The following is a 20575-nucleotide window of genomic DNA, read 5'->3' as shown; positions in this document are numbered from 1 at the left end:
CATTTCATTACTGCTGTGTCACTCATGGGAATGCAAAGAAGAAACATCCAGACCCAGATCACACCACTTCAGACTGTGGAAAGCTCTCAGGGACCCAGGAACCCTCCTCCAGTCACACAGAGCCCAAGCCTGTGCTGACCTCCTTCTGGTGTGACAGAGCAGAACCACCAGCACCATAGTTCTGGTCCCTCCAGCTGGGGTCCTTGCTTCAGTAGTCACCCACAGAAGACAGGCAGGGAGGGATAAAAGACCCCAACAAGCATCACATGGGCAGTGTATGTCCTCCCGTTTTGGCAGGTGGTAACGTCAGCACTATCCAAAGCTGCCTAGGACTGTTTGTATACCCTCAGTCATGTCAGCTTTCTAGGTTAGAATATCCTAGTCTACTTGGTCTTCCCTCCACTATGGGGGGGACAAACATTTGCAAATTGCATGCACCCTGTTTGTAAAAAAAAAAAAAAAAATGCTGTGTTGCTAGAGGGACAGAAAAACCTGTCCGCTGCTAAATATTCTAGCTCTGTAGGGAAGGAAACCAGAGAACAAAAGCAAATAATCCTACCTTTCCAATAACAAAATATGGGGGCTCAGGAGGGCAAAATGAGGGCCATAAGGTGACGTGGCAGGACGGAGTCAACTAACTTAGGAATTCCTTAGGAACCAAACTCCAGATCTGCCTATGGAGAAATAAAGGCTTTTTTTTTTTTCCCCTTTGCAGCTGCCTCAACACTATAAAGGCCTTTCTCTGCCTCTCCTTTGTGGAGGATTTTAATTGCTGCGAGACACACCAGTTAACCAAATTGCCTTTCTCCCAGGGATGTGTTGGCACAGGCAGCCTGAAATGTAAGAGTTGTCACATTGTGCCAGTGTAAGCATCGTTCTGCATCCCTACAGCCCTGGCCACATGGGGCCCCAGGGCTGCGGCCTTGCACTAAAGAGCAACAAACCCTGGTGCTGGTCACAGGCAGGGCCACGACCAGGGCACACTGCTCCATCAAAGGGGCAAGAGATTGGCCACTGATGCCCAGTGCAATGAAGAGGCAAAGCAAAGTTATCATCTGGCTTTAAAAGGGGGAGTCACAAGAAGCCAAGAGAAAAAAATGTAAAGCGAGTTGAAGCTCCTTGAGAGTGTCCCCCATATGTTGTTCACAGAAACCTCCTCCCAGAGGAACACATGGAGGGGAAAAATCATCTCTCAGTTTCAGAATAGAGAAAAGATAAGCCTCAAAATAGGTGCGAGTGTGAATGTGGGTAGTCAGTTCTTTCCCTGGTCACTTGAGCAGTGAGTGGTGTCAGCCCTTGGTCCCCTGCACTCTCTGTGCAGCCCCACTGTCTATGAGCACACCCCTGAGCTAGCGCAGTCACCACGCTTGGAGCAAATCAAGGGTGGCTTCCATGCTAAGGCAGGCAAGTCCTGCATCCACCCTCTGCCTCATCAGCCTCTACCAACACTGGAGGAGAGGGACAGCATGGAGAGAGGAAGAGGGTCAGGGAGATGGACTTGGTGTGAGAACAGACATGAGGCATCCAAGAGAGCATGGGCAGGACATGACAAGCTGTGGGTTGTTGTGGGAGGCCTCTGTCCTGGCCAGACAGTTTGCCAGCTCCACTGCTGAGAGAAGGTCTCAGTTGGGCCAAGAAAAGTCACTTTAAGGTGTCATCGGCATTTTTGAACATGAGGATGGCATTGTAGATCTTGAGTGCTGGACCCAGCTTGACGCTCATGATTTTGACAATGTCAGCCTGCGTCAGCAAGAGGAAAGCCTCGCCGTCGATCATCTGGAGAGGAAAGCAGGGACAAGGGCGTTCATCAGAAAGCCGGGCTGACACTTCCCAGGGCCAACCACAGGCTCTCCCTGGAGACGTGCACATTGTCACTCACCTTCCCATCTGCTGCCAGGAGCAGATAGCTCAACCTGTTCCTTTCCAAGACATTTGGAGTGTTATGCCACAGCCTCTTCCCTGCTTCAGGCCACTCCCATTCATACAGAGTAGGGAACAAGCCATGCACAGTGTTCTCACCATGTCCCAACCCACTGTGTCACGTAAACCAGAATGGGTAAATTTGCACAACCAGGAACAGGGGAAACGTCCCTTCCAGCTGACTTACAGGCCAGACCACGACAGGCACAGGACACAGGCAGCAGGTGTTTTTCTCTGGACCACAATCTATTCCTGGCTCTAGCCCTCTGCCTGCATGAAGGCTGCCCCAGGTTGGCTCTGATTGCCTGAGCACCAGTAAAGCACAGCCTCAATGGCCTAGGACCACACTGCACCCAGAATGCCCAGGATCAGCTTGCCCCAGACATACTGTGTATGTTAGAGAGCAGCTCCTCCATGGTTTTGTCTGCGGAAGAGTCTAAAAACTCTGAACATGGTTGATGGACAGGAATAATGCTGGACTGATGCTCTAGTGAGAGGACACAAGGATGGGGAAAACGAATGGGTGAGAAAAAAGTAGGGCGAGACTGCTGTGAGGCATCAACGCTCCCCACAGTCAAGGGATGTGCTATGGGCCAAAGGCTGCTGGCTGATCCCTCCCTCCTGCGTTGCTGTCCTGGACCACCAGTGCCTGTCCTCTGGCGAATCTCACCTCATCCTTGAAGAGTTTGGCTTGGTCCTCACAACCTGTCAGAGTCTGGACGAAGCTGAAGACCTTCAAAGAGACAGGGAGAGCAATGTTAAGGCTTCCCTGAAGTGACTTCCCTGAGTGGGAACACCCTGAGCCCACACTCTTACTTCAACAGTGGTATTTTGCCTTTAACAGTGGTATAGGGTAACACTTTAGAGCACTTTTTAGACAGGATAAAGTACTGCAGTTGTGGCACTCGCCTATGACTAAGGGAGACCACTGTCAGAACAGGGAAAGGCTGCTAGTCTTCTCCAGCCTCACAGCAGCAAATGTCACAGCAGCTTCATCTCCAGTAAGCAGTATTCTGCATGGTGAGATGATTCCAACTGAGGGTCCGGGTCAGGAGAAAGACACACCAAAGTGTAAGGGAGGTATCAGGCAAGCCTGGCAGCCAGGGCTGACCCTCTGGCTCCAGAGGTCCAGCTCCCCTGGCCTCAGAAGGGGCTACTGTGGATGCCAGAGAAAGGGAATGAGAGATGATGAGGGAGAGCCCAAGACAAAGACTTCTTCAAAAGAAAAACAGAAAAATAAGTGATTCCTTATCTGCTGAGTCAATGGTCTGTTTTTTTTTTAATTAAAAAGATTAAACTGGTTTGTTTGAAAATTGTAAGATGCTAAATGAAGAAACTGCTGATTGCCTTCATTTCCCTGCCCTGAGTTGGCGTCACATTCAAGCAAAGCCACAAACTGGTAGTTCTGGCAGCCTACCCTGCACATGTCCTTCCCAGCAGCCGCCCTTAGGGCAGGTGTCCCCACCTTCCACTGCTAAACACAGGGGCATCAAGCTGGCCATCTCCTTAGCAGCCCACAGAACTGGCTCTCGAGACCCCTCAGCACCTGGCACACGTGCCAACAGCACTGCATAGCCACAACATGGGGTTAGGAGCCAGCAAGCTCTCCCGAGAGCTGCCTTACCTCATCAATGGTCCACTTGGCCACTGTGGTTGCTGTGATGCCAGCCACCCCCGGCAGGAGCTTGCAGTGCTGCTCCCAGCAGAGGGACAGCGAGCGGTCAGGGTGGGCAGACAGGGCGGACATGAAGAGTGACTGGTGCATGTTGTCTGAGGAAATACCTGGCAATAAACAGACAAGGCACGATAGAAAGGAGAGAAACAGGAACAGCCTATCCCGTCCTACAAGCCCTGTCAGCCAAGGACCTGGGATCAGATGTTCTCCTAGATCCAGACTATCAAGAGCCAAGTTTTCCCTTGCATTAACAGGTTATCAGTGTATCAAAGAGTCCGGGTAGATGGTATTGACAATGGTGGAGAAGAATTTTTGAGCCAACAGGCTTGGGCCCTCCTTGTTCTTACCACCTCCCATCATTCATTTTCTGAACTAAATTGAACACTAACATCATTTTTCACATCAGAATGGCATCCTTAATCATTTAGTTAATTTTAGTTTTTCAACGCTTTCATCTTATTCTGTGCCCCAAGGAGTCAAGGAAGTGATCCTTTTCATTTGTTCCTAGTGCTGGGATAGGCACCAGACCATGGTAGAACTGGTAACTGCTGGAAGTAATGTCTTTGCCACTTGCAGACATTCTATGTTTTATTTCAGTCATAAGAACTAAATGCAAAGCAAATTGTTCGGCATTAACTTTCTGTACTGTGGCAATAACATGGCATTTCACAATTCCACTGATGTTTCGGGGCTCACATGGCACCCACGGGATGAAGACATGACATCTTTGTCTGCAGTGGACAGAGGGCTTTGGAAAATTCACTGCCATGGAAAGAGGATGGTAATTCCCTGCCCTAATGCACTCAAAGGAAGCATGAATGTAAGTCAAGAGACATAATGAGGGAGCAAGCACAGCTCTGATAAGAGGCAAGAACATTTCCTGTCACGGAGCTTTGACAGTCAGGCCATGAGCTGTGCATGGACCCAGCACAGACCTCCAGGAGGTGCTAACCTGCCCTAGGTCTGACCATACAGACCAAGAGGAGACCTTTCTCTCCCATCACCATGCCAAGTCTTCAAGCCATGCCTCTGATTTGCAGTGACACACGGAAGAAGACAGCTTATTCCACTTACTCTGGAAGTCTTCTTGTTGGATCTTTCGGTACTTTGGAGGTCGCCCTCTGAAGAGACAAGATGATGGATTTCAAATTCAGCTGGGACCAGTCTGAGGACTCTTCTCTGCATAGCACAGAGCTGTCCCTTAGCACTGGGAGGGAGCATTACCTCTCAGACCCTAACCCAAACAGGTAACAGTTAAGCTCACACAAAATGGAAAAAAAAAGCACAAGTGCTGCCCAAGGTGACCCAACAGAGCTGGAAGGACAAACAGCAGCTGCCAGTGAGCATGCATCCCCAGGGTAAGGTGCCTCTTCTGGCTTGGTCGTCCCTTCCAAATTCACCCAGCACAGTGCAGGTACAGCTCTGCCTGAACCGGCCTCGCCACGCTCGCCCCTACCTCCCGTGGTGCCGAGATTTCTTTCGCTGAGAGAAGCTGATCAGGTTCCTCTTTCGAGCTGAGGCTTCAGTGTCAGATAAGTCTGCTTTAAGCCTGCTCTGGTTCTTCTCTGCCAGTGGACACCCTGAGAGGCAGTAATGGGCTGTGAATCTCCCGGTCACGTGTCCTGACCCGTCACAACCCGGTGTGGGGCACTTCCTAGAGAACAGAGGGTAGGCGAGTGTTGGACCCAGCACAGGGCAGCACAGCAGCACCAGCCAGGTCCTGTGCATTTGGCAGCAGGGCTGCTCCTTCACTTCAGACCGCAGGAAGCCACCGCTCTCGCCACGCAGAGCAATGCCACAGACTTGCTGAACAAACGCCCTGGGTCCAGGGCATTGCGAATGTGAGTTCACAGGCAGGACAAGTCCAGCCCCTCTAAGCACAAATCCCAGTCCCACCTTCCCCACAGCTGCAATTGCTGGCCTGAAGAAGTATCCACAGTCCTGATTAACAAGGTCAGTACGTTTCACAGAGTCTTCATCATCTCTTTCTTCCACCCACAGACATCTAAACTATCCACAGGCCCCAAAATCAACAAAGTCCTGTCTCAGCACTTTCCAGCTCAAAAACTCACAGGGAAAAAGCATCCACAAGGGACTGGAAGAACACCATCCTGGAAGCTGGTATCAATAAGCAATGTCAAAAAGGTAACTAAGGCTGTCCCCTGTATAGCCCATATGTCCCACAGGCAAATGGGTGTCCAGGGTGCCCTTGGGGGTTTCTGAGTTACGCAGAGCAGACACAGAGCACAGACACCACCTCCTAAGGTATTATTCTAGGAATGAACCCCCCAGGCTCTAAGCAGCCCTGACACAGGTAGTGCAGGGCTGCCCCTATGCTACAGGGACAGCCAGAACTGGGGTGGTAGAATGGCAGAATAGAGCAAAGAAGAGTGTCAAGAAGTTGTATGGGTGGCAAAGGAGAGGAGGAAGGCCGCAGGGCTGAGCCCACAGCAAACCCTTGTCCCTCCAAGCCATGCTGGGGCGCTCACCTGTGGTGAAAGTTGTACTTGGAGCCCTTGGTGTGAGGGATGTTCTTGCAGCCCAGAGTTGGGCAGCCACCATGGGTAGAGGAGGCTGGTTCCTTTGGCCCTGTACAAGAAACAGGAGAGATACAGTAATAACCAGGGCCACAGGCAGAGTGAGAAATCTGTGTTCCCTGTCTGCTCCAAACTGTAGGACATTCCCACCTGCCAGCTCTGTGAGAAAGGCCTTTATTCCCTGCTTATCCTCAGCCAGTGCACATTTCTGTTCCTGGCCGGGGCCAGTGACAGCAGGGATCTGGCACCCTTGGCACCCGTGTGAGGCTCTGTCTCAAGGACTTACTGAGAGGAGGCTGCAGTGGGTGCCCAGTTTTTGAGCACCAGCCTATGGGGTGGATGTCTGGATGATCTGCATCGATCCAGAAATCATAGACGTGACTCCAGCCATCAAAATGGATCTGGGGAAACAAGTGAAAAGGTCATCTTTAAACCACTGCAACCCTCCAAGCTGATGGCAAGCAGCAGGGTAGAGCTGAACTGCAGTAGAAGGCTCTGCTCCACTCTTGGAGCCAGGCCATGAGATCTGCCATCCTTCTGACTTAATGCTTCCACAGACCTCCACGTACTTTGCCATTGCAACTGGCACAGCAAAATAGGAAGATCAGGGGAAGGCAGGACAGTCTCTGCATGCAAGTTCAGCACCAAGACTCTAGGACCCACCTTTATTCTGTGATCTTCCACATCCTCCACGGTGGCCACTCGGATGAAGGAAGGAGTCCTTCTGTCCACAGCTTCCAGCTTCATGTTGACCAGAAAGCCATGGGGTGGGCGCTGAGGGTCAGAAGCACGCCAGGTCACTGAGGATCACAGTGTGCTCTGGGATCCTGCACTCCTTCCCCATTTTCCACCAAAACGTGCTCCAAAGCCTAGCTCCCACCTCCAGCTCATCGGGGTTGGAGTCCTTCCAAGTTCGGAATTATAACCAGGAGAGAGTAGGGACAGATTTTGAGCTGTGTTGACATAAGGTATCTCTGCCAATGAGAAAAGGCCTCACAGAGACCCATTTTGAGGAATTACATTGGGGCTGCAGTTGACTGGACACAGCTGCCATTATTGCAATAGGAGACAAACCATCAAGTAAGCTGAAATGATTTTCCATCATGTGCCTCCTATCTAGCTAAGGAAGTTGTCATACTTTTCATTTTTCCTAGTTTGCATCTATTTGCCCAATAGAGCCCTGATTTCTGCACCCTGAATGTAGATTTGAGCCCCAGGCTGTAGCAGGAGCACACTATGCATCACCCTTCACAAAAGCACGGATGTGACAATGGGGAACACCTGAAGGTCTGCCAAGGCACAGCAGAGTTGAGGATGGGGCTCTTACCACTTTAAAAGCCCAAGCTGGGACAGCAGACGCTCCAGTTTCCTTTAGGTACTTTTCCCAGCTGAAGTTGTCAGGATCAGGATAGTCTAGAAGGGAGAAGGATGTACAGGGTGAGACACACAGGCTTGCAAGAGGACAGCAGGTATCCCACAATGTCCTACTGTCCTGCAGGACCAACCAAGCCTGCACGAGGCACACAAGAACACGAGAGACATCAAAACGTGACGCTTTTTCTAATGGACCATGACATACAGAGCGCAGAGGAAGAAAAAACATCTGGACCAGCACTCGGGCCTCCTGATCTGTCCACGTGGCCTGATAAAAGCAGTGCTGCACTTGAACACAGGTACAAGACCCCTGAGCAGTGCATGCAGTCTCTTTGGCTGTGGCCTTGCTCATGGAAAGCTCCCAGGCCTCCAAGAGGACACACTAGTGCAGGCTCTGCTCCCCGGCCACCTACTCACCTTGAGGAGGTGTGAGAGGTTTGCCATGTTCCTGACACCATCCGACTGGGTGAATATATGGACTGCTGGGATCACACCTGCAAAATACACGTGTTCACTTATGTGGCAGAGACACCCAGCTCGTCACTGCTGGACAGTGCAGACCGTCAGGAACCAGGACAGACTGCCTGGAAGCACGGCCCTGGCCTATGGCAGCTGCGAATGCCTTGCACGAGCCTCTTTTACAGCACCCTCATTTCTGAATAATCCAGGAGACTGTGGAGTCAAAAGCTAGAGGAAAGGGGCTCCAGCTCATAGGAGCAGGGCATGAACGCAGACAATACGTAGCCAGCAGGACTGGGGAAGTGATTGCGCCCCTGCACTCGGTGCTGGTGAGGCCACATCTTGAATAGTGTGTTCAGCTTTGGGACCTTCACTACAAGAAAGACGTGGAGGCTCTGCAGCGTGTCCAGAGAAGGGCAACGAAGCTGCTGCAGGGGCTGGATGATTCCGTGAATATGCCCTGGGTTCAAGCTCCACAGTGGAGCTACCCATGGAGAAGCACCACTTTGCCGTGGAAGGGGAGACCAGCTGCACATTTCCCAGCACTGAGAGCAGGCAGAGCTGAGCAACTGGGGAGCTCAGGTACTGCCTGGGGACCCCAAGCAGATGATGGTTACTCAGATGCTTCTGCTTCATGGGTCTGCCATGGGGCACCGCACAGAGGAGCCATTTCTTGTGACCAGCATCACCTAGCAAGGAGCAAGCAGCAGGGTCAGGCGTTTTAAACGACTGATGCAGCAACTGCTACAGAACCAGCCCTTCAGGCAAGGGTCTGAAGCAGACAAAAAGAGGGAGGTCTGCAGGCTATGAAGGAGGATGGATGCAGACTTCATTTCAGGGCCTTGACTGCACTAATTTGCTTTAACGAGCCTTGGCCAACCCTCTCTGTGCCCTCCCTTCCCACACAGACACACACCCTCTGCCCATGGCCCCACAGACTCCTTTTAAGGTCAGGCCTTCAGTCTTTGCCTTGGTGACATTGTAGGTAGCCCTGCCTGACACTGAGGCAAGTTTCAGAGCCAAGTCAAGGCTTATAATCAAGCCTCTTTTAACCTCATGTTAATGGGAGAGACCTACCTACATCACAGAAAGTAACAAAGTGGCATGGGACTGGAAAAGTTCTTTCCTCCTGCACAGCTAGGCAACCCTTTGACCTACCAGGCCACTGCTAGCCTGCCTGAAAGGACATTTTGGGAGCATCCCAGAGCACCCATCACTTTTGCTGAAACAGCAGCAAGGCTCCTTGTCCATGGTGTCCAGGAGCAGCTGCGTGCTTACCAGTAGTCATAAGTATCATCCCAGTTGTCAAAGTGCACCAAAAAGCGATTGTCTACCACGTCGGTCACTGTGGCGACACAGATGAGGGACGGGTTCATGCGGTCCACGGCCTCCAGCTTCATGCCCACCTCAAAGCCCTGGGGAGCCTCGTGCTGCAAGGAGAGGATGGGTTTTGCTTGTGCCTGTGGTGCCACACACCCTCCTCGGCACCTCGTTTGACTGTGGCGCACCCCTAAACCCGCCCAAATAGGCCTCAACCCTGGCTCCTAGCCAAGGTCTATGACCACGGAGGTGCCCCAGCACCCTGCTCTGCACACAGGAAAACGGGCACAGGTAACTGGGCCACACAAAGAAAGTAGACATGAAACACCTTCAGGTCCTCAGGATCTTATACAAGCAGTAAGCTCCAAGACAGCAGCAGTCTCCAGCTTATATTGGTTCAGGTTCTATGACAAAAGATTTATTTGTCATCATGCTCCTCCACTGTGTGCAGCTACTAAATCCTCTAGGCAGGAGGATCTAGGACAGGGCCCTGCACCCTACCTTGTCTTTACTGCTTGGATACCAAATCTGTACAAAACACTGCATCACACACAGTAGCAGGATCACTGCAGCCATCATGCAAAGAAGCATCTTTTCAAGGAGGATGATTTAAACTTAAAAATAAAACTTTGAGAGGCTGATTTATCAGTAGGTTGAGTTTCCTCTGCAATCAGCAAAGAAACTGTCAGCGTTTAGCACTCCATGGTATTCTCCTCTTCCTTACCCAAGTTGTGTGTGAAAAATAAAGGTCAAAAGAAAACAACAAAATTATACTGGTGAAACATTTACTGATTTTTTTTATAAAAAAAAAAAAAAAGAAAAAAAGGCTATTTTATTTCCCCAGCAGTAGATCTGGGAGAGCTGTAACTGTACGTGAGATGGATCCAGTGTACCAGACCCACCTCAGTTTTGAACAGACCAGGTTAGCGTCCAAGTTGCAGATCCTCAGCAATAAATCATCGCATGTGTCGTTAAGTAACTCCAGCAGTGCATTCACTTGGCCCTTTGCACTGCAGGATTCTGAGGCATGAGGTGGATGTTGAAAAGCTTCAGTGTGGGGGAGTGATTGGGCTGGGATGGATGGGAGGGAGATGCACATGAACCTGTAGGCCCTGGCAGGGAGGAGAAGCTGCTACTCACACTGTTTCGGATCACAAAGAGGTGCTTTGGAGCTGCCTGAGCCTTTGTTATCTTCAGGTAGTTTGTCCAGCTGAATTCTTCCTCCTTATAACCTACAACCCCTCAGGAAGGGAAAGGAGAGCAGCCAGTTCATAGACAGCAGACAGCACAGAAGAGGCCACATGGCTGAGCCCAGCCACCCCAGTCGGACCAGCCCTCACCCTGCCCAGTGGCTTCACGGGGGACAAATGGGCCTTAGGGCACCCTAGGGAATCCCACTGTCTAGGCACATCCAGTACAGGCCAGTGGCTTGTTCCAGAGGGATGTTGAGACACTTTAGCTTTGGAATGGAAATTCAGCGCTCGGTTCCTTCCTGGAGAGTGCTGATCCCCGATGCCTGGCAGTGCACGGGGTGCTGAGCAGGGTCTTGCAGCCACTTTGCTGGCTCCAGTAGCACAGTGTCATCCTGAGCAACGGGGCTTTGCCCTCCAGAATGGAGGCAGGCCAAGCTCTAGTGACAACAGGTACCTGCAGGGCTGTCATGCAACAACCCCAACACAGCAGCATCCCCTGTCACCCATCCCCGCCTTGGTTCCCACGAGCAGTTTGGGTGTCTCTCCTCATTCCCCCTGTTCCACAGGGCCTGCGGACCCAGACTCTCCAGCTCCTTACCTTTCGGGGGCTGGAGTTTGTGCCCTGTCTCCTCAAACCAGCCCGCAGGGTGGATGTTGGGGGAGTCGGCATTGAGCCAGAAGTCATGGCATTCGGAGTAGCCGTCGAAGTGGAGCCGCATGCGGTAACCACACACCTACCGGCAGGGAGGGCAGGAGAAAGGACGGACCATGAAAAGTTCTGGCTGCCCCACAGGACACTGCACACACACCCCTTCCCACGTACAATCCAAAAGGGAAACAAAAAGTCAGGTTAATAAATATGTCAGCACCCTGAATTGGGAAGCACAAGCCAATCCCAGGATGTGTTTGGCATGAAAGCAAGATTAAGTGTTGGCCATCACAAACCCAGCCACATATCCTGGCGTAAGATGAAGTGGAAACAGGACATGAGGCGAGGGGCCCAAACTGAAAAGCAGGAAGCTCCACCTGAATCTAAGGAAAATCTTTTTGACTGTGAGGGTGACTGTGCACTAGCACAGGTTGCGCCTGTAGAGTCACTATTCTCACAGATATGCAAAAGCTGTCTGACATGGTCTTGGGCAACCTGCTCCAGGCGTTCATGACCTTGCGTGAGCAGTGAGTTTGGACTCGATGGTTTTGTGAAACGGTGAGGCATTTTGTCAGATCTGGTAAGGCCAAAGGTTCTCTTTTCTGTGCCTCTGGGAGGTTCCAGCCCAGGGTTTTGGCTGAATGCCATGCTGCCTGCGTGAAATCTCTCCAGTAGCCACTGCTGTATGGTGATTTTTCCTGGCTCCTTTGGGCCCTGAGAGCATTGCAAGGCAAGGCTGGTTTGGGGGCATGACACATGGCTGAGCTGAGAGTGCCAGAAACACTGCCTCCACTGAGGGAGGAAAAGGGATACCTCCAGACCATCTGCAGGGGCCAAGCCTGTCTGAGAGGCAGCATCTCAGGCAAGAAACAGTTGCCATTGCTATAATCTTTCCACCCCATGGTGAAGCCATGGTATCACCCTGACACTCAGTGTCAGTGTGATGCAGAGACTAACTACACTTGGACATGGCATCTGCTTCGCAGCATTATCTCCTGTCCTCTACAAACTAGAAAGAAAGCCCCATGGCACAGCGATGTGAGGGCCAAAAGTCCTGCACCAGCCTCCCTGCACCACCTCCTCTCCTCCCAGGCCTCCTGCTGCCTGGAGAGGAGGAGAGGGGAAAAACAGCTGGAAATGCACTTGGAAAGCTGGAAGCACCTTACCTCAGCCACGGTAAGGATAAAGTACATAGATGGGTGCTGTGGGTCGATTCCTTCCAGCTTCATCCCCACTTTAAAGCCATTCTTGTGCTGGGAAGCTACTTGGTACTGGAAACAAAAATTAAACTAAGATGTAAAAAGCAACACAGCTAAAAGAGTCTAGAACAATCCCATGGAGCAACCATCAGATAATGGGAGCTTCTGGGCCCTGGAGATGGCGGGCAACAGGTTATGTTGTCGGCCAAACTTTAATCCTTTCTCTGTAGAAAGATACGTTCTTGCAGCTACCTGCAGGTTTGCTTCTCTGGCTGCTGGCAGGGCAGGGTGTCCCGGGGTCACTAGCCCACATGAGAGCTGCACAGCACAGGGGCTGTGGGAGCGCGGGGCACGGGCATCTGGGCCCTTCTCATGCCCTGCTGAGCCCCCAGCCAGAAGCAGAGGTCATCACAGCACACAGCTTCCCAGGACACTCGCATGCTGGCTCAGGGAAGGCCTGGAAGGGCTCCAGCAGCCTTCCAGAGGCACCAGGGTCTCCTAGGCACACATAAGGTGCAGGGCTGGGGGACAGGACCCCACCAGGGAGCAGGAGCGGGGACAAAGGACAACCGGAAAGCCGTGGGACTAACCGGTCACTTGTGAATGAAGAAAGGAGCTGGCTTATTGCACAGAGCCCCACCAAACAGGGAAGCAAGGAAGAGAGAAAAAAGAGGAGGGCTGGGGAAAAAAATAAAGGAAAGAAAAGCGAAGATGGAAGAGAGGAAAAAGACAGGAAAACTCACATCCTGGAAGAGATCTAAAGGGGCAGCGACAGCTTTCTGCTCCTCCAGGTAGGACGCCCAAGACCAGCCTTCTTTCTTCTCCTCGCTGGCACCTGAGCGCAGCACAAACGCACACACAAGAGGTGCTGCTGAGGGTCAGCTCCCACCTGGCCCTGCTCGCCCCAGGGCGGTGCAGAAGGCAGGTGAGGCCGTGGGTCCCTCCGGGGCCACGTGCTGCTCTCGCAGCCAGGCCAGCGTCCCCCTGGAGCTCAGCACCACACTACCAGAGCAAACCTGGCTGGCCGGCTGACAAGGGACAGAGCCGAGAGGCCCCATTTCACACAGGTCCCCGTGACCGCCAATGTCCTCTGTCACTACACAGCTGCTCTGGCAAGGGGTCTGAGAGGCCTCTGGGAAAGAAAGCAGCCTGTGCAAAGCCTATAGTCTGTAGGGAGACCTCTACAACCACTCCTGCTCTAGCTGGGACACACAGAATGGCCCCAACCGCTCCTGCTCTAGCTGGGACACATGGAATGGCCCCAGCATCGAAAAGGAGGCTACCCCCAGCTGCAGAGGGGCTCCTGGCTCATCTCCCACCACTGCTGGGGCAGAACTGCTCTGGAAGCACCAGCTCTGCTGTGCTCTACTCGGAGAACCCACACAAGCCCCTCTCAGCAGGCCAGGCCACCCCGATGCCCTCAGGATGCATTTACTCTTAGCACACTCATGGAAGAGGATAGCACCCTCCCTTTAAAGACAGGTGGTGTCCCTTCGTGCACTCGGTCCCTTTGCCAAGGCCACAGAGGCCTTGCCCAGAGCACAGCACACACAGCCCAATCCTCTTGCTCTCTAGCCACCCTCTCCCTGGCTCCACAGCATCTGAAGGGAGTGTGGTCTCTAACACAGCACAAAATAATTTGCAGCTGCAGAACAGCCGTGGAAGGCAGCTTTCTGCAGGGCTGTCCAGGAACGCGTGGGGAAAAAACACATCAACTCCTTTCTCCCTTTCTTCCCTCAGCATTAGAGGATGCAGAGAAGATAAAAATGGAAACTTGTGAAAGTAGCTGAAGCTGAGATTCGGTGGGCAAGACTACTAACTAAGATACTTTATTTAATGCTCAAGGGTGGCAAATACCTCTGTTATTATTTAGCACATGGAAAAAAAATGGAAGACATATTTGGGTAAGTAAAAATATTGCGGTTCGGAACAAACACGTTTAGACACAGAACTCTGATGCGCTGAAGTAGCCAAGTGTGTATTCTGTCCACTGACATATCTCTAAAATAGGAGAAAATAAAATGCTGAAAATTACAAGGTTCAGTGATGTTTACTTGTAAGCAACAAGGAAGGTTACATGTTCAGGGCTCAGAAACAAGGTGAGCAGAAGCCTGCTCTGCCGCTTGTAGAGCAAAGGACCTGGCAAGTGAACATGAGCTCCCTATTTAAGAGGTTAACTCGGTGTAACAGCAAGGATCAACTCTTTCCAATAACCTGCTCCCTGCTAGAGTCTACACTTGGCTATGAAGGGGCTTCCAAACTGCAGCAGGAACAATTCAATTTTAAAATGACTTTAAAAGTGGCCTTTTCCTATTCAAAGGGAAAATATTCACCATAAGTCTTTATGTTCAATATTTTCTCACTATCACACAAGGGAAAAATAAACAAAGCAAATAGTGCATCCCTCAGCCTGCCTCTTTTCCCTCAATGCCCCTGGCTGTCTGAGATCTGCTCTGCTGTGGTACAGCCCACGCTGGGAGACGAGACCAAGGCAAATCCTCAGGCTTCAGCAGCTGCACCAGACCTACAGGAACAGCTCCCAGACTCATGGTCCCTGGATCCTGGGCAGGATGTTCCCTCTGAGACTGTCCAAAGCAGGGCAAAGACAGCTGTAGCACAGTCCCACTGCCACTCATAAGAGCACCTCTCAGAGCGAAATGGGATCATCACAAACAGCATATTCAAAAACAAGCAATAAAATCAGCTCCCAGTGGGAAGGGGCCAAAAGCACTGAACAGTACAGCTGAACTCCTGGACACTCGTATGGGCACACCCATGGAGAGAAAGAGAGGAAGGAGAGAAAGGGAAAGAGACAGGGAGAGCAGGACCAAGCAAGCAGAGAAGCTTACAAGCTTTCAGGAGCAGGCAGCAGCTCGCAGGTCTGTGTCCTCAGCTCACACCTGGAGCACCGTAACCCCAGCCCAGCTCCTCAGCACTGCAGAGGACCTGCAGCTCCACCAGCTCCGCTTACTGCTGCCCTCGTAAGAAGGGGCTGCGATGGCAGAGCTCACCCTCCCGGCACCCCAGCCCCTCCATACCGTGCTGACTTCCGTTCCACGCTTCCGTGTCTGGATTGCTGATGGCTGAGTCTCCTGCAGAGCTTTTTCTCTCTTCCTGCTTTTCCTCCTGCATGACAGCAGACAAAAGAGAAGCCTATCAGGTTGGAAATTACAGATTCCCATACAGAGATTTGCATTGCATAATGTATGCTCCTGCAAGTGCCATAAGGGACATCCACAATATTCATAATTTGGATGATGCCTAGGCCAGAAATGGGGGTCCAAGAGGATCTGAAGATGGGAACATGAGGGAGCATTTGCTGCTGAATGATAGCAACCATAGCAATCACACCTGGTGCAAATATATTTGAGATAAGGATAGTAAGCACAGCCCTTCTTTGGCTGGTCAAAGTCCCTCTCCCTTCCCCAGGATATACATTATACAGTGAAAAGATGCCCTCTTACTTCAACACTATGTTCAATGGTCCAATTCAACAGACCAGTTGGGAGAGTCCAACACCTATAACCCAAGCAGAGTGTGCCCAGCGCTGTATAATCCAGCACATTCAGCACACTGAACAGCAGGCAAAGTCCCTGGGAGCCAGGACAATCCATGCATTCAAGTCTTTTTGGCATTAACAGCTCTGGTTACCACTTGGACACGTAGCTGATATGGTCTTAAGAAGCACCAGTGAGAACTGTACACAGCTGCAGCTAACACATGCGTGGTCACTGGCCCACCCCCACATTGTCACATAGCCGTGCATACACACATGCACCTTCCATCTTCCTACCATTTGCTCAGATTCATATTCTTCTTCCGAAGGGCTTTGGTAATCCTTCCTCTTTCGTTTCTTCACAGGCTTGAGGATTTCATTGACATTGGTGCTGTTGGCAGAGTTTTCCACAATGACAGACCTGCACGGAGGAAGGGAGAATAAATCACTGCAGCAGAGCAATGGCTTGGGTAGCAGTCAACACAACTGCAAGAGTGACTGCTGAACAATGACTATCACCCCGTTTCTTACAGACATATACATTCTCATTCCTCCTAATGCGTACACTGCTCTTAGAGGAAAAAAATGCCAAGAGGTTAGAACCAAGGGACAGGTCTGAACCAAGCTCACATAATCTAGTATGAGAAACCTAGACTTGGGGATGAAGCAAAAGAAGTCTAGTTTTGTAGCACTCCTCTAAGTTGCAACAGAATCACTCAAGATCATGAAAATCCACTCCTGGGAGCCTCACTTTGTCCTTGGTGACACCTCAGAGAACAGCGTCTGTAGGGTGGCAGGTCAGAAATGCCCTCCTGACCCACAGTTCCATGTGTGGTTCAGCCTGGTGATCTTGCAGCACCTCCCACAGGAGTCCTGCGCCAGTAGCTGCACATTTATGAGGCCACAAACTAGAAAGCAGAAAATCTGGCTCCCTGTGACTCTTTCTGACCTGGGGACAGGTCTTCATACCCCTACACTGCAGCCAGGGCAATCTACCTAAAGGAAAGAGGGAAACAGATGGAGTTCCCAGCATCCCCCAGAGAGACCAGCATTTGCATCCCTTCCTGGAGAACACCCAGCAGGAATCGCAAGCAGACAGACAAACTGTGTGTGGCACAGACTCCCTCTGCTTTACCTTTCTTTGAACTGCTGGTGACAGTGTTCACTGCAGAACCCCCTGCGTTCCCTGGTCCCATCCAAGACATGCCTGCGGCCGCAGGTATCACAGTGACACATGCTCTCTGCTGTGGGCAGCTTGGTCTGCTCTGGAACATCTGATTTAGGAGAGAGAGAAGAGAAGCAGGGAGGCCCAAAGATCAGTGAAGGAAGGAGAGCAGGAAGCAGTAAATATTTGCCTCACTTGGGGTCTAAGCCAGATAGGACCTGCTGCATGATGGTACCAACCCCAGAAGTGCCACAGCAGTGCCCTTACCCTGAGCAACGGTAGGATTGTCCCTGCTGCTGGGTGGCACCTCCAAGTCCCCGTCTTTCTCTGGGTGACTCTCCTTTATAGGTTCCACCGGAGGCATCTTATCAGCGCTCACCACCTTCAGCGTCCCATACTCATTTATCCGAAACTATGTCACAGACCCAGAGAAAAAAAAAAAAAAAAAAAAAAAAAACAGAAGGCAAAAAATTAACACGGGGAATAGAAATTTAACACAACAGGGAGTGAGTACGGGCGAGCTCTCAAAATGAGGGACATGGTGTCCAACAAGGGGACAGCTCTCCAAGAAGCACAAAGCAATTGCAATGAAGTCTCGTGCTATGCTGTCCTAACGTGCAGTCTCTGCTGGCTGTCAAGCCTGCCAGGCTGCTCTACTAGTAGGGAGACACATGGCTCAAGGAGATGGACGAAACACAAGACACAGTGTCCAACCCTCCCCTGCTTCCTGCTTGCACTTAGGTGAGACCAGCACCCGCTGGTAGCATCAAGTGGGGAGGATACAGCGCTCTGGATCTGAGAGCAGTTCAGAAACTGGAGGAAACAGAGTGCACTTTGTGCAAGCTGCTTCATGATACCAGGCCACCGCGCTCCCTAGCCACAGCAGACCTAAAGGCACCCAGTGCCCGAGTAGTGCAAGGCCACTGTTTCCAATGGGAATGCAGGAGTCTGGGCAACTCCACAGCAAAGCTGGGAAAGGCAAGACACCCTGCCCTGCAAGCACCCTCCTCTGCTGCCTGTGCAGGACAGAGCTGCCACATCCTGTCAGTGCCTTGCGCACACTCTGCGCTTGCTGCGATAGAGCATGAAAAGAGAGAGCAGGAACAGCTGGGGGATGCAGGTACTGCTGAGGGTGCAAGTCCTGCCAGGGTGGCCACGTCACAGCTAAGTGTTTCCTGGTTAGCACAGGAGTTTCCACTGCCAAAGGCAAGCAGTTGAGGGGGACGAAGCAGGGGGCCCATGGTCACACTTACCCGTAGGTTGCTCCCGGGCAGAGTAGCCACCCCATCTTTCCACTCCAGCACACGGACTGTGTTGCAGGTCTGCACCCCACTGATCTGGGGGATGACAGTGGCTGTAATGGGCTCATTCCCTGCTCCTCTCTCTGGCCTCTCAGCCCCTGTGTTCCTCTGCGGCTCCCGGGGGAATCGCTGGATTTCTAAGGCGCTGGCAGGAAGGTTGATAGTAGTGGCATTTGCTTGAGGTGAGAAAAAAAAGAAAGAAACAGAGCCATCCAGAAAACTCTTCATAGATTCAGCCCCAAACAGCACGAAGTGATGAAGAGGAGACAGTCTCTCAGCCAGGGCCTCAGTGTTGCAGGCTAACGTAAATGAGCAGGGAATGGAACTCAATGGGGTCTGCAGCCAGAGGCAGCAGTATGCAGGCTGGGGCCTCTCTACAGAGGGAACTAAGACTCAGGGAGCGGGAAAAAATTGGGAGAGATCTCACCTAAATGCTAACGTAGGCACATCCAGGCGCGTATGGGCTTTGTCTGCACATGTCCGGAAAGACACCGGTGCGCTGGGCCAGACCAGGCCCAATACAGCAGCTCAAGCACCCACATGGCCCACAAAGCAGGCATCCAACCTCCGCACACTGCGCTGCAAGGGAGCAGCAGCCCTCAAAGATTAGGGCTTCGGTTTAAGACTTAGGAGATTTTGATCTGTCACAGAGATGGGGACAGCCTCACAGCTTTGCTTCCTAGGGCTTATAAGGAGCACAGACACACACACATAGGAGGGAAGCAATCCACGGTGAGCAGGCTGTGAAGGCAGCAGATCCAGGGGACAATCCCACCTACCTGGTATGATGAAGGCAGTTGTTGGCAGGTGAGTGCTCTGCACAGTGCTCTCAGTGGTGACCACGTGGACACTGACCTCTCCAGCAGGATTCCCCTTTGTGCTTCTCACAACTTCCATCTCTGCTCTGCCGTCCATCACTTCGCCCAGGCACAGAGCACAAAACTGCAAGTAAGGAAGAAATCAGGTTGGGTAGTACAAACGTGACAAAGGAGTGAGAAAGAGACTGTGGAGGAGGGTCCTTTTTCACCAGCTCATAGCAGGATACCCTTTAAGACACATTAAAGCATAGCTTAGTGCCACTGAACCCAAAAGAGAACAGCATGACAATCACTGCTGGTACCAACATGATCCTAGGAAAGCCTTTTCGGTGAGAAGCCAGCTCAGAGCCTGCAAACACCTTTTTTTTTTTTTTTTTAACATGGCATCACCAAAGAAGGAATGAGCTTGGCAGGTCCCACCACAAACAACAACAGTTCCTGTCTCTCTCTGGGGCTTCTACCACTGTGATGGACTTGTAACTGTTAGTTCGGGAACCCTTAACCAGGAGAAGACAGAGGTCCCTGACCTCTCCTTTTCAGTTGCCCATCTGGACAGTTACTTATGATTTCCACGATTTCCTTTTAACTGGTTATAGGACTGCATTTCACAAGCAACGTGTTAAGCATGGGGAGGGCATGAAGTTCATCATATATAACCATTTTTTTTCCCACACTCTCAGCAATGTTTAACTTGTTTAGCAAGGAATGAGCAGGTCAGAGGAAGCATGTATGATCTGCAGAGGACTTAGCAGGCCGTACTGGCTCTGACCAGCCTCACCGGGGTTGTGCATCCACACTGTCCATAGGGCCAGGAGCTCTATTTAAGCTCATCCTCCTGCCTTCAGTCTCTGCTTGAGCAGTCCTGGAATAATAATAGTTCTCAGTTCAGTTGTGCCTCGTCATGGACGCTGATCCAGATACCACCTTCCCAGCTTGATCCTGGATCTGCCTGGCAATTACTGGACCTGACCCTGAGCTGCGAGCTGACTTCTTGACTTGATCTTGGACCTTCCTCATCACCGTGAGCTTGCCCGGTGACCTGGACTCTTGGTTGCACCTGTCTGCCATCCCTGGCCTGCCTCACTTGGGAACTGCAGGACTGATCCCTGTCTGACAAGGCTCTGGTTCTGCCGGCTCCACGATTTCCCGTGGCTCCCCATCCCCGAGGGGGCAGCCCTGACAGAGAGAACAGTGTCAACAGAAGGGGAGCTCCAGAATAAGGCTCTTTTGCAAAGAGGAGACATGAACAACGTTATTTCCTGGTGTTCACAGAGCATAAGCAAGGGAAGATTTTTAACATTGCTCCTGCCCCAACAAAAAAAAAAAAATGCAATGTAAACACATACTTACAATATTAAAGACAGCAAAGTCATCGGATCCATTCAAGGAAGAAAAATCTCTCTCTATATATACATATATCTTTAAGGCCTACAGATCTTGACAACCTAAATATCACCTCACTGCTGCTG

General features: G+C 51.4%; 1 protein-coding gene across 2 annotated transcripts; it reads right to left on the bottom strand.

Moving 5' to 3' along the window:
• Positions 1–1366: 1366 nt before the first annotated feature.
• L3MBTL1 (L3MBTL histone methyl-lysine binding protein 1) lies at positions 1367–19308 on the bottom strand. Of its 2 annotated transcripts, none has more exons than XM_010225807.2 (21): positions 19068–19308; positions 18241–18464; positions 17255–17399; positions 16958–17096; positions 16120–16243; positions 15365–15452; positions 13070–13161; positions 12294–12398; positions 11077–11212; positions 10426–10526; positions 9244–9395; positions 7924–8000; positions 7460–7545; positions 6796–6906; positions 6419–6533; positions 6085–6184; positions 5052–5249; positions 4670–4716; positions 3545–3702; positions 2591–2653; positions 1367–1776 (listed from the first exon to the last, which is right to left on the bottom strand). In XM_010225807.2, exons 1-21 carry the CDS (start codon positions 19201–19203, stop codon positions 1642–1644), a joined length of 2532 nt encoding a protein of 843 aa, XP_010224109.2. In that variant the 5' UTR covers positions 19204–19308; the 3' UTR covers positions 1367–1641. The 2 variants fall into 2 exon arrangements, with proteins under 2 accessions (XP_010224109.2, XP_010224110.2); XM_010225808.2 differs by having other exon boundaries at positions 10426–10517.
• Between the last annotated feature and the right edge of the window lie 1267 nt (positions 19309–20575).

This window comes from Tinamus guttatus, unplaced genomic scaffold (genome assembly GCF_059628265.1).
Source record: "Tinamus guttatus ecotype Peru unplaced genomic scaffold, ASM5962826v1 Tinamus_guttatus_pri_ptg000650l, whole genome shotgun sequence".
Classification (NCBI taxonomy): domain Eukaryota; kingdom Metazoa; phylum Chordata; class Aves; order Tinamiformes; family Tinamidae; genus Tinamus; species Tinamus guttatus.
This window is presented reverse-complemented; position numbering and strand designations above follow the sequence as displayed.